The 13,591-nt window shown below is 47.0% G+C and overlaps 1 protein-coding gene across 1 annotated transcript; it reads left to right on the plus strand.

The window, feature by feature from the left end:
- Positions 1 to 688: 688 nt before the first annotated feature.
- LOC120658016 (protein transport protein SEC13 homolog B-like) lies at positions 689 to 3,560 on the plus strand. Its single transcript, XM_039936214.1, has 2 exons — positions 689 to 887; positions 2,335 to 3,560. Exon 2 carries the CDS (start codon positions 2,372 to 2,374, stop codon positions 3,275 to 3,277), a length of 906 nt encoding a protein of 301 aa, XP_039792148.1. The 5' UTR covers positions 689 to 887; positions 2,335 to 2,371; the 3' UTR covers positions 3,278 to 3,560.
- Positions 3,561 to 13,591: the final 10,031 nt, after the last annotated feature.

Here is a 13,591-nt window from a genome sequence, read left to right on the forward strand (position 1 = left end):
TTGAGACCCCACCCATCCGGTTTGCCGCCTTGCAGCACCTCTACGGCGACGAGCTCCGCCGCCGCCATCAGCCGTTCGTGGAACGTCTGGTTGCCGAGTCTCCCCACAACTGCGGCCCCTTTGGCGAGCCTCGGCATGGCCCCACGCAGCCCTGCGAGCGCCCCCCTGATGTTCTGCCACCCCTCACCGCCGGCGAGGTCACGGGTGGCCTTGCGCGCCCCGCCGCGCGCATGCTGACCTCGTCCCTCTATGCAATCTTATGGCATCTAGTTGAGATATTGCAATGATTCTTTTTAGATGTTGCGAAGGATGTTTTATATTGTTGCAACAGTGATTGAATTTTATTCGATGTTTTCAATTTGTGATTTTTAATGTTGCAATATATAATTTTGAATGTTCCAAAAGGTAAGTGTCAATGTTGCAATTACCGTCTTTTAACGAATGTTGCATGAAACAGAGCTACGATGTTGCGGCGGGAATTTCGCTCTTTCTATCCAGATGTTGTGATACGTTCAAGTACATATTTTTTATGTTGCAGAAATTATTTTTTCATGTTGCAATAGTATGTTATTGATGTTGCAACCGTGTTTATTTTTATATTTTAGGGAACGTTTGTACGAGATCAAGGCAAAAAGCCGTTCGAAGGAAGGAACCGAACCGATCGTACATCCGGCTCGACCCAACCCACCGAAAACCCGGCCCACCCGCCTGCCGCCTTTCTTCGTATCGTCCATCCACCGCGTCCACCACGCCTCGATCCAGATCCGGCCACCTCCCCGCCCGTCTCCCCCTCCCTTCTGCAGCCGGCGCCCCGCCCCCGCCGTCCACGTCCGCCCGCCCCGGCGCGCGGCGGAGCTCCGCCGTCCGGACCTCGTCCCCGTCCCCTGGTGAGCGGGCCCTATCCTCCCCTCGACTAGCTGCTCGTTTCCTCCCGCGGGATCTCCGCTTGCGGGCGCGGGAAACCTAGGATCCGGGTCATCATGCTCCGTGCCGTGGGAGCGGAAGCTCCGATCTCGCGGCGGTGTGCGTTAGGTCCTCAGGATATGTGGGGGGCTTGCAAGGTTCGACTGGGGGAACCCGCGGCCTGTCGTTGAGTCCGGCCCTGATTCCGCGCCGTCGTGTGTAGACTGCGGATTGATGGCTTAGAGTTTGCTTGGGTTTATCGATTTACAATGCGTAGTTACACTGCCAAGTGCCAACGGGATTCTTGCCAGTATGGTCCGTGTGGAAAGGTGATCTGTTTGTTCGACCTAGCCTGGAAATGAACTCCCTGGAAATCTTAACCAGCAAAAGAATTACTAGCGGGTGTTCAGTCGTTATTTTTTGTTATCAACCGCAATTTCTAGATCGAAAATTCATCAGCCAACAACCCAACAGACCCATGGCTCCCCAAGGGATAATTAGGGACATACAGCTCTGTTACATTGGATCCAGGAGCTGTTATTGCCTCTCTTAAACGTGACCCATAGCAACTCGCAGCTATGTGTTTTGAATCTTGCCGAACAAATTGTGGATCATGCATTTCCTAGGGTCTCATATACTCTGCAGTACTGATTTGCCTCTTGTAACCTAGGTAGTGCTAGCTAGGTTGCCAGGCAAATGTTTATGTTGGTCATCCAAATGCCTCACCTTACAAAAAATGCTACTGTTTTAGGCTTTCTTTGGACCCAAAGGTAGCATAAGTTTCTGTATAACAAAAAATCAATACTCCAAGTTTTCTTTTTCCCGATGTAGGAACTGGTGGAATTTGAAACGAAATGTGGATAGCTCTGAAACTTGAATTTGCTGTTTTGATGTTGTTTGAGTCGTGAATGGAAGCAGCCCAACCAATCGATTCTCCTGTGTTTATTAGGTTGCCCTGTCAAAATGATCATGAGTAGCCTTTTTGTTAGTTGTATGTTGGTGTCCCTTCTTGACATTATGACAACATAGTGCTTACAGGGCTAGCATATAATTAATTTGTCATGCAAGAAAGCTGATGATTCGTATTGCTACAGCCTACAGGAAGTATAAAACCTCTTTATTTCCATGTTAATTATTTTGAGAGGACCATCCTGTAGATTTAGCATTATACTATAAATGTTGTTGTTTCACTCAAGCTTTGATGTTAATAGGCCATGGTTTATGAACATTTCTTCTGATATTATGCATTTCCTGGTTTTTATTGTTGATGCTTAGTTTATTGGTGAGATTAAATTAGAAAATTGTTATCTACGTTGACACCAAACTGCCAATCCTTCATTTCAATTAATTAAGGCTTTGTTTGACCATTTTAAATACTGTTAGGCCTTTGTTTCTGAATTCATGTTAATGATTTAATTTAATTGCATGCAGAATTCCAACAGGCAACAGCATAATTCGGTGTGGAAACATGGCGTCAAAGAAAGTAGAGTTGGATCACAAGGATATGGTCCACGACTCTGCTATTGATTACTACGGCAAGCGCCTTGCTACTGCTTCCTCAGACTCTACCGTGAAGATCGTCAGCATTGGTGCTGCAACTGCCCCATCCCAGGTTCTTGCAACGCTTACTGGCCACTATGGTCCTGTATGGCGTGTTGCATGGGCCCATCCAAAGTATGGTACAGTCCTTGCATCCTGCGGCTATGATGGCCGTGTCATTGTTTGGAAGGAGGATGCTCGAGGCAATTGGTCTCAAGTCCATGTGTTTACTGACCACAAGTCGTCTGTCAACTCCATTGCTTGGGCTCCGTACGAGGTTGGCCTGTGCCTTGCCTGTGCGTCTTCTGATGGAAGAATATCTATCTTGACTATGCGAGCTGATGGGGGTTGGGATACTTCAACCATTGAGCGAGCACACCCTGTTGGCGCGACTGCCATCTCTTGGGCTCCAGCAACTGCACTTGGTTCTCTGGCTAGCTCAGGGGAGCTTGTTTATAAGCTTGTCTCTGGAGGGTTTGACTCTGTCGTTAAAGTATGGGGATTTGTCAACGGTAGCTGGAAGCTGGAGAGTGCTCTTATCTCTGACATGCACAGTGATTGTGTTCGGGATGTCGCATGGGCACCAGTTTTGGGCTTGGCCAAGTCAACCATTGCCAGCAGTTCCCAAGATGGGAAGGTCGTCATCTGGACCAAGGGGAAAGATGGAGACAAGTGGGAGGGAAAGCTCATGCGGGACTTTGGGTCTCCTGTCTGGAGGGTGTCTTGGTCCTTGACTGGGAACATACTGTCCATAGCTGCTGGTGAGAACAACATTACACTCTGGAAGGAAGGGTCAGATGGTCAATGGGAGGAGGTGATGAAGGTTGAACCCTAGGCTGTGACAGTTTCAAGTCACTTGCAGATCCATGTTTCGACAGAGACAAGTTTGCCTGTGTTTTACTAGTTCGTCAATAAACACTATATTCACATATTTTTAGTACTTTCTCATGAGCAATTATACTCTTGGATGAATGGGGTGCGCATTAGAATGCCACTTTCTGATTGGTGAACCTGCTTAGTTCTGTATATCTTCAACTTTGTTTTTGCTATGGGTGAAACATCACAGCTACCACCAGCTTACAAGTAATGTTATCTATTAGTGGGGTAGCATTCTTTGATGTTCTTCGTGCTGTGGTTCTGTACATTGTATGAATTTGATTTTCGTGCCTATCAGGATCATAGCTCCATGTCTAGGCTGGACAAGCTGGAGACCAAAGGGGGCTTTGGTCTGCTGTGGCGATGCTCACATGATAATGTGACGTATTGCAGCTTGACAGTGCAACGCTCTAGACGATGATGACTTTGTGTTAGCAAACGCGTTTCCTCACAGTCAAACAGCATACAAATGGAAGAAACTGTACCGCCAAGCTATTCATCTCATCTCATCAACTGGCAAACGTACGACTGACTTTCAGGTACATACCTGTGAACCAAAATATAATCAGCTAAGCCATGCTTCGAAATTCAATTGTGTAAAAATGATGTCCCAAATAAGTCATTTTTTTATCTAAAAATAACCACTAAAACATATTGCCAACTTGTACCTAAGTTTCCACAGTATAAACACAGAGTAACACCGTATTAATAAAAGAACCTGTTTACTTGTACTCGTATACTGTTCACTTCAATTCATCTGCTAGATCTCAGGAAGTTTTTTTGGCGCTACCAGTGTTACCGCCAAAATTTACCAATACCGCTACTAGGCGGCAACACTTACCGGTAGCGGTAACCGGTGTTTTCCGATTCAAAATTTAAAAATACAAAAGTCAAAAAAACGATTACCGCTACAGTAAAAACGATAAAATCTACAGTGCAAACGGTAAGGTGAACCCTGGGGCACACTCACCCACTTCTAACTTCTAAGGGCTGGACGAGCACGTCGAGCCAGCTTACCGCACAGAGTCCGCATGTCATGTGCACCATGCCCGCGCACCTTGGGCTGCCAGTGTATCCTGCATTCCTGCACTAGCATGCGTTTGTTGGGCCTACCTGACATCTCGTGGGCTGGGCTGTTACACTATAATTGGCTGCATGTAATCATAATTATAGTACGGTGAATAGATTTTCTTACCGCAGGGTGCTCTGCACAGTGACAGTACATTAAATATAGTTGGTAGAGTTTTCCAGTGATGGTCGTTGGTGGAATTGTCACATTTGCACCTTAGAGAGATGGAAACTCCTAAGATTTCCATGGGACAAAAAAATACCTGTAAAATCTTTCCTCAGTTGCACGGAGCATCCAATTTCTTTTCTTTTCCACCGTATACAAAATGTGGATAAAATCGCACCCACGTACAAATTTGCCTAGGCAAACCCTGGTGAATTTGACACGCAACAATTCGCTTACACTACTGTTACACACACGGCGGCGGCGGCGACCCCGGTGAACCGAACCGACGGCTCGCGGCGGCTAGCCGCCTAGCGCCGCGCAAGGGCCACCGCGGCAGTCACGGCGGCGCCGAGGAGCGGCAGCCGGAGCGCCGGCGACGGGTACGACCCGGACAGGAACGCGTACTGCTGCCCGCCCCCCGGCGCGCGGGTCGCCCCCGGCGGCGGCTTCTCGCAGTTGCACGGCGGCGGGCCCCCGTTGGCCGCCGCCGTCGCGGGCGGGGAGGGGTAGGCGTAGCCGGCCCCGGCGCCCGGGGGCGTGGACGGCGGCGGCGGGGAGTAGTAGTAGAACTGCTTCAGGGGCCCGTTGTCGTCCGCGGCGGCGGGTCCAGGAGCGAGGCGGCCGGCCGCCGCGAGGAGGAGGAGGACGGCGAGAGCGCGCGGTGCGGGCGCCATGGGAGAGGGCGAGGGAGACTGGGAGAGCTGGTAGCTAGCTCGATGGGCTACTGTGGCACGTCGCCGTGTGCCGCCTGCTGCTGCTGCTACTATATACGTGGCGGGGTTTGCGCGATGCGGCGTGGGAGGGCGTGTCGCGACTCGCACATGCGCGGCGCTACGACGGTGGCCTCGGATCTGGTGGTGGCGTCAAGGCTACGGTGGGCAATGCAAACAAGCCGTACTGTACGGTATATACGAGATATTCCCGGTTCAAAATTACAGCTAATTTCAATTTTTTCAAGATTCAAAAAGTTTACTACACTTCTAAATACATCGTATATGTAGCTGTATATATAGTTGACTGGTGTGTATTTGAAAACATTGCCGTAAAAGAGCGGAGCTAGGCTTGTTTATATATGTCGGTCGATATCGATGGTTTTATGCAAGACCGGTGATAAATCATTGTTAGGCACTATGCATATGTGGAGCACACACCCCGGTGTGTAAGAGTTCGATCATATATAATCTGAACAACAATTTATTTTCTCGCAATAAAAAAACAATTTATTCTCTCTACCCCGCTATGTGTTACTATATATGTGGCTTTGACTCGACGTGGGCTGCCTGGAATTCTGTGAGGAACCAGCCCAAGTTGATTCCGCCTAATCGAGTCATCGTCCATTGATCAACTTGATTAGAGGAAACCAATCCCGGTAGTCTTTGGAATGTGTCATGAGCACCGCCCAGGATTTTGTAACGAACATGGCACCATTTTATGCCATTTCGAGTGATTTTGGTGATCGAATGACAACACAACACTTGGACTAATATGATTGTTAAGATGATCATTCTCAGGCTATTAGGTTCAAGTGATGACAAAGAGAAAGAGAAAATAGACGTAGCAAGGCCTGAAGGGCAGCCCCTACGGGGGTTAGCGGACGGGGGTCGAGGGGGAGCCGCCCCTCGCGGGTCTCAGGGCAGCGCCCTGGAAGCTTTTCGGTCAGTAGCACCGGAAGAACCGACGCCATGGGCATCGGAGCATCCGATGGTAGTCGGAAGAACCGACGCCATGGTACTTTGGTGCAGAAGGGAGTCGAAGCCAAGTCAGCCTATAGGCACCGGTTGAACCGATGGGTCAAAAAAGGGCATCGGTGCATTGGGCGTCCTATGTTCCAGAGACGATGCAAGTCGCGCAAGAGACAAGTCTTCAACACCGGTTGAACCGGTGAGGCATCGGTGCATACCATCGGTGTAATGACGTCAGCGCCTAGGAGAAGATCCTTAAGCACCGGATGAACCGGTGATGCATCGGTACAAATCATCGGTTCAGCCGATGGCCACTGTGTCAGCTGTCAGAAGTTCAACGGCTACTTCGTGTTATGTGTGACCGGATGAACCGACGCTACCCCTGCCAGAGGCATCGGTTCTTCCGGTGATACGCAGATTTTCAACTGACCGTTGGAGCAACGGCTACAAGACTTGGTGGCCTATATATACGCCTCACCCCGGCCATTTGAAGATTGCTGGAGTCCCAAGACACCTCATACACATCCAAGAACATCTCCAAGCCATACAAGAGCTCATAGATCATATACTTAGCTTATAGCACTATCTTTGTAAAGTGTGAGTGCTAGATTAGCTCTTAGTGAGTGTGATTGCAAGGCCTTAAGCCTTTGTGCTATGGTTCTCTAGTGAACCAAAACAAGAGCTTGGTGCGCCGGCACCTTGGAGCGTGAAGCTCACCGGCAACGTCATCGACCCTCCGACTTGATGTGGAGCGGCAACGACACTTTGTGCGGGGGACGTGGAGACCCCCATCCTTTGTGGAGAAGCTCCTTAGTGGAACCCGGGGCCAAGGTGACCGTGATTGTGTTCACGGAAGAGACTTGGTGGCCGAGTAGCAATACTCTTAGTGAGTGCTACAACAGCGTGGATGTAGGTGTGCCTTTGTGGCTAACCGAACCACGGGATAAACACCCGCGTCAAGAGTTTGCTATCTCCTATCCCACTCTTTAAGCTTCCGCATTTCATACTAGCAATTTGTGTGCCTTTACTTTCATAGAATAGTTTCTTGATAGGAAAGACTATAGGTTGCTAAACTCTTTTGGGATAGGGGTTTTCACACTAGAACAACCTAGTTGCATATCTAGATAGCATGTTTTAGTTTAAGTTTTGTGCAAACTAGTTGGAGCCATAGGTCTAAGTTTTTAGAGTGCCTAATTCACCCCCTCCCCCTCTTAGGTTAGAGCACCCGATCACTTTCAGATTTAAACACACTCCACGAGCACAACAGTAACACCATTACATAGGCATGTCCAACACACGAGATTATATTACAAAGCGGTTCAAAGTTTAATACAACAAGTCCTCAGAGTTTTTGCAGCGGAAAGTTCTACTACTAGCACTCCATACATATCGCAAATAAGAAGGTAAAACTATATGCCGATAGTGCCCTTCACATAGCCACCGGCCATCTACTCCTCACCCGCACTTCCGTCCGCGGGGTAGAAGTAACCGAACACGGCCTCCGGCTGCGCATCACCTGCAACAACTTTAACGATAGCACCATGAGTACAAAAAGTACTCGCAGGGCTTATCCAATATGGGTATATAATATCCCGACCTCAAGGAGAATGCATTTGGTTAGTAGCAAGGATAGGGTACGGTATTTAACTTTTGCATAAAAGCATTTAACTTTGATCAAGTTGTAATAAACAAAAGACAGAGCATCTATGATCTCTAGAGCATGCATCAAACAATTGCATAAGTAAGGTATTCATAGATCATAAGCTCAATCTTCCATGAACTTCCTCGGTAACTCTACGTTAAAGTCAAAGTACAAGAGCGTGCTCAATATCCGAGAGGGCGGCTATTGCAATAGATCGAAAACCCTGCAGGGTTGTACAACTTTTTCCCACACGAGAACAAGACCAACGACCATACCCACGGCCAAGGATAAGTGTTGATTCATGCCTCAACCTTTCGCACAAACACAACCGACTATGAGCGAACGATTTGGGGTGGCGTTTGATCCTAGAGGTTCCTGGGAGCTTAGGGAGTTCACTTTAGTAACTAAATCTCACATGCATTAGGGTTTCGAAGCTCTAGGTCAACAATGGTGATTGGGCTCTAGGTGAGTTCTCGGCTTCAAATCCTAGGGCAATGGGGGATGGATCGGGGAGGGAAAACACTCACCGGCGTCGAGTAGGATACCGGCAAGGGCCTCAAGGCGACGGGGAAGGCTTGAAGTAGCTCGGGGGTCGCCTTCCTTGCTTCTGGCTTGATGGAGGAGATGGAGTAGAAGAAGAACTCGTTGAGGAAGCTCCTCCCCAAGGAAGAAGAGAAGATCAGGTGGTGTAGCTCGTCGGCGTCGATCTCCGGTGAGGCTCCGGCGAGGAGAAGAGGCTTCAATGGTGGAGGAGAGGGTGAAGCTCCTCCATGGCTTGGGGTTAGAGAGAAAGAGTAGTTTGAGTGAATGGGATGAGGGAGAGAGAGCACGGGTGCTCTGGTGGAAAAGAGGGCGTGGCTGACGCATGGGGGGTCCGCGAGGGTACGTGGCGCTAAGTTTCTGCGCGCATGACACGCACCAGAGGTGCACTAGCGGATCGTCCGCGAGGGAGTCACGGACTGTCCGCGGGTGGGGTGTCGTGGCAGTGAAGTCGATGAGTCCAAAGTGAATCATGGTCGGTCACGTGCCATAATTGCGGACCGTCCGCCGTATAGGGGCGGACTGTCCGCCACTACTATAATCAGTGGATTATCCTAAGTGTTGATTCACTCTTTAATTGCGAACTAATTATACTTAATATTTTAAGATGCACATGATGACATGTTTAATAGGGCTGTTACAAATTCCGTCGGTGGATCCGAGATCCATGGAAACACCGGTCAGCGTGGGAGCTGCTGCGGGCACGCTTTGACTCGACGCCTCGTCGCACGTCTTTTCTCGCCTTGTTTATTTTCCTCTATTTTTCAAAGGTCCCACAATTGCAGCCACGCTAAGGCATGGTCATGCACGTTGGCAGCTCCAGCAAGATCCAGCCGTGTAACAGTTTGAAGGTTGCACTTCTGATGCGTGTAACATGTCTTGTTCCAAAACTCTGGAGACGCGCAATGATTAGGGCTCTGGTTTTTCTTATCATAGCATAGCACACAATTCCCGAGAAAAAAATTTCACATGCATGGAGTACTAAACGAAGTTTATTTGCAAAACTTTTTCACGGATGTGTGTAACTTTTCACGACGAATCTAATGGTAGTAAATAATCGATGATTGGCTACAGTGATACCATTCTCTAATCGTGCGGTCAAAGGTCTCATTAAGTTCGTCTCGCGAAGTAGAACAGGGATGTGGAGTTAGTTTTGTAAATTACTTTTATTTAGTATCTCTAATTATTGGTCAAAATTTTTGTGCTATTTGTATTAAACCAAACCAAACAGGGCGTAGGTTGTAGGTACTAGGAGGAAATATGATACTGCCAGTGCAAATATATATACTATGGCTGCATTGCCAGTTTGCCACATAGATCACCTAAAACACAATTAAATTAGGGCCATGTTTGGATGAGGCGTGAAAAAGTTTTGAGAAAAACTTTTTGGTACTTTGACCACCAATTAAGGGTATTAAATAAAGTCTAATTACAAAATTAACTCCACAACTATGATACTGTAGCAGTTGCTCTAACTAATGAGGCCTTTGACTGTACGATTAGTGAATAATTGAGCGCGGCCACTGTAGCATCACTGTAGCCAATCATGATGAAACTTGAGTCATTAGATTCGTCTCGAAAAATTACACTCATCCCTGAAATTTTTTTGCAAATAGACTTCATTTAGTACTCATGCGGATATTCGTTTTTTTATGAAATTGTGATGTGACTCCTAACCAAACATGCCCTAGATGTGTCTTATTAGACCATTCTCGGTGGACGATTTGACTGTGTACCGTCCTCAGTCATCCTTTGTGCACCGTACCACCACGAGAAACACACGCGTATCCCACCAAACACAAACATCTCGGTGCCCCCACCCCCCACCCCAAGTCCCCAATCACTGCTGCACTGCCATTGCTGCCATCTGGCTGTTGGCTATCATTGTTGTGTCAGGGCATGAGCAATGTATACAGTTCAAGTGGTAAATAAGGTGGGATCCAGCCAAGCAGTAAATAGTTAAGGGGTGTTTAGGCCGTGTTTAGTTGCGCGTTGTAAAGTTTTTGAAAAGACATATTTCTACATTTGAAGTACTAAACATAGACTAATTATAAAAATAATTACAGAACTCGTCTGTAAATCACGAGACGAATCTAACGAGACTAAGTAATCCATCATTAGAGGCTATTTACTGTAGCATTACTGTAGCAATTTAGCATCTAATTACAGCCTAATTAGGTTCATTAGATTCGTCTCGCCATTTACAGACAGCAGTCGCAATGTGTTTTTTATTTCGTCTAGATTTAAATCTCCATGCAAGTGCCGAAATTTTTTTTTGGAATTTTGATTTTTGTAACTAAACACGGCCTTAGTTTCCAAAACAAAAAAATTTTGGGTGTCACATCAGCGTTTGACCAGATATCGGGAGAGCTTTTCGAACACTAATTAAAAAACTAATTTCAGAACTCACTTGGAAACCGCAAGACGAATCTTTTGAGGCCTTTGACCGCATCATTAGCACATGTGGGTTACTGTAGCACTTATGTCTAATAATGCCCTAATTAGGCTCAAAAGATTCGTCTCGTCGTGTACATCCAAACTGTGTAATTAGTTTTGTTATTTAATTATATTTAGTGCTTCATATATGTGTTTAAAGGGGAGATGAAAATTTTTGGGTGAAACTCTACAATGATTATATTTTGGTGCGGTAAGCAAGGTGGATCCTGCTGAGATTAAAAAAACATCCTTCTCCAACCTCCAGTGATTCTAGATGTACAAAGCTACAACAAACATATTGTATTTTAATCTCTTGGTAGTAGTTGCAGCCGACTCCTGCTGCAATGCCTAGGGTGTGTTTAGTTCAATTTACATTTTGCGTTTTTACATTTTTTAAGGGAATCTTCAATATTTGAAGTACTAAATGTAGACTAATCGCAAAACTAACTATAGATCTCGTCTGTAAACTACGAGACGAATCTAATGAGCCTAATTAATCCATCATGAGAGCATGTTTACTGTAGCATTACTGTAATAAATTTGGTGTCTAATCACGTCCTAATTAGGCTCATTAGATTCGTCTCGCGATTTACAATCCATATGTGTAATGCGATTTATTTTTCGACTACATTTAGTATACTATGCAAGCGATTTAAATTGTTTTTACGTTTTGTCTTTACAGCATCTAAACACGGCCTTACTATTACTTGCTACCAGTAGTAAGGTAGCATTTATTGCTTCCTATTGATTTTTCACTCCATTGTGTGTGCCCCTTGAGGTGCCTACAGTGAAAGTGTGGGCGCGATATTTCGGCCCCGTTTGGCAGGCCTCAAAGGAGCTCCAAAACCGGCTCCACCCAGAGCCCTGCGTGGAAACGGCAGCAGCTTCGTGTCAGGAGCCGCAGGTGAAGCCCCTCACAGCTTCCACGCGCGAGGCGGAGTCGGAGAAAGAAGCTCCGCGCTCTCCTCCTCCATCCGTTAGACAGACTTGTCCTCGCGAGGGGTGGAGGGAAACGATGAGGCGAGGCGCAGTGGGAGTTTGAGGTAGCAGCAAAATTTGGAGGCGCGGCGGGAGCTCGCGAGGCCGGAGGGAGATGCATGCGCAGCTGCTGGAGCTCGAGGCGGCCGCGGCGGGGCCCGTGGCGGCCAGCGGGAGCTCGTGGCTGGAGATGGGGAAGGCTGGCAGGACCGCGAGGTGGCTGCGGCAGGAGACGAGCGGCCGGTGGGAGCTTGCGGCTGCAAACCGGGATAGGCCACCTGGCCAGTGCGAGCTCGTGTCAGGAGCCCCGGGCAAGCCGGCGGGAGCTCGTGGCCGCGGGGATGGACAATGCCGCTCCTTGCCCAAGCCTGCAACCGATGCACATGGGGAAGAAGAGGATAAGGAGGAGAGAGCTAAGGGTGAAGGAAAAATAAAAAGAAAAGAAATAGGAACAATTAAGAAAAAATAAGGGTACTATGGTCATTTCCTTCTTTAGGTTACTAGGAGGAGCCGTTTTGCCTGACGTTTTTCAAAACAGTTTCAACTCCACCAAAGAAGCCGCTCCATTAGAAGTGCTGGAGCTGGAGCTGTTTTTTGAGGAGCTGGAGCTGTTTTTTGAGGAACCGAAGTCCTACCAAACAGGCCCTTCATCTTGGCGAGTGTACATGCGTGTACGAGCTTCAGCGCCTTTGTCGTGTGTTTTGCGAAAAAAAAGTCATAAATGACATATGTGCGCTAGGGCTTGATCTATTCAGTATTTATACATCTACGGTACCGAAATAACAATTTTTATCTAAATCAGCTCCTTTAAAATTCAGGGAGTAAATCTAACCTAAAAATGAAGTGATGATTACCTTACTACGCTTGGAGCACACCTAGGGCACATGGACTCCTCTAATTTTGAAGCCTTCCCACGTGAAGTCACCATAAACTGCCACCGCTGGTCAAGACACAACTCCTCTCTCCAATCATATAAAATCTTGTGTGTAGAGGATACAGATTGCTAATTTTAGCTTATCTCCCCTCGTCGGGCGTCGAATGAGTTGATTCCTCCAACCTGGCCGTGTTTAGTTCCAACGCAAAAAAATTTTGCGTTAGAATCTTACTAATTTGAAGTACTAAATGAAATCTATTTATAAAACTTTTTGCACAGATGGGTTGTAAATCGCGAGACGAATCTAATTATGCTAATTAATTTATAATTAATCAATAATTAGCGGATGGTTACTGTAGCATCACTGTTGCAAATCATGGATTATGTATGCTCATTAGATTCGTCTCGCGATTTACAGCCCATCCATGTAAAAATTTTTATAAATAGACTTCATTTAGTACTCAATATATGTGTCGAAACATTTGATGTTACATTTTTTGCGTTTACGGAGTGGGAACTAAACAGGGCCCAAACTGCTCTTCCAGGAGAGAGAGCAGCTAGACAGACACTGAGCTAATGAGTTAACTGGGCCATCTTCCGAAGTCAGAACTTGTTACGGGAAGTTGATTGCAGAAATGCACAATTTACCTGTCCAAAACACACTGGGTCGTCCTTTTACAAGTATTTTTGTTCCTGGTCTAACGCCTTAAATCTATATAATCTATATCGATGCAATCCATTAAATATTATAATTGTATTTCTCTTAACCCTCATGTTGTCACGTCATCAACCCTTTAAGGCTTGCTCCAATGGTTCCCTGGAACCGCCCCCCACCCTACGTAGGGGGAGATTTGGGGGGAAATTCCCTCCAACGGTTCCCCCAAAGC

This window comes from Panicum virgatum, chromosome 2N (assembly GCF_016808335.1).
Source record: "Panicum virgatum strain AP13 chromosome 2N, P.virgatum_v5, whole genome shotgun sequence".
NCBI lineage: Eukaryota > Viridiplantae > Streptophyta > Magnoliopsida > Poales > Poaceae > Panicum > Panicum virgatum.

What these genes read in the sequence shown, in the direction of transcription:
- LOC120658016 (XM_039936214.1), top strand. Translation starts at nt 2,372, where the DNA reads ATGGCGTCAAAGAAAGTAGAGTTGGATCACAAGGATATGGTCCACGAC.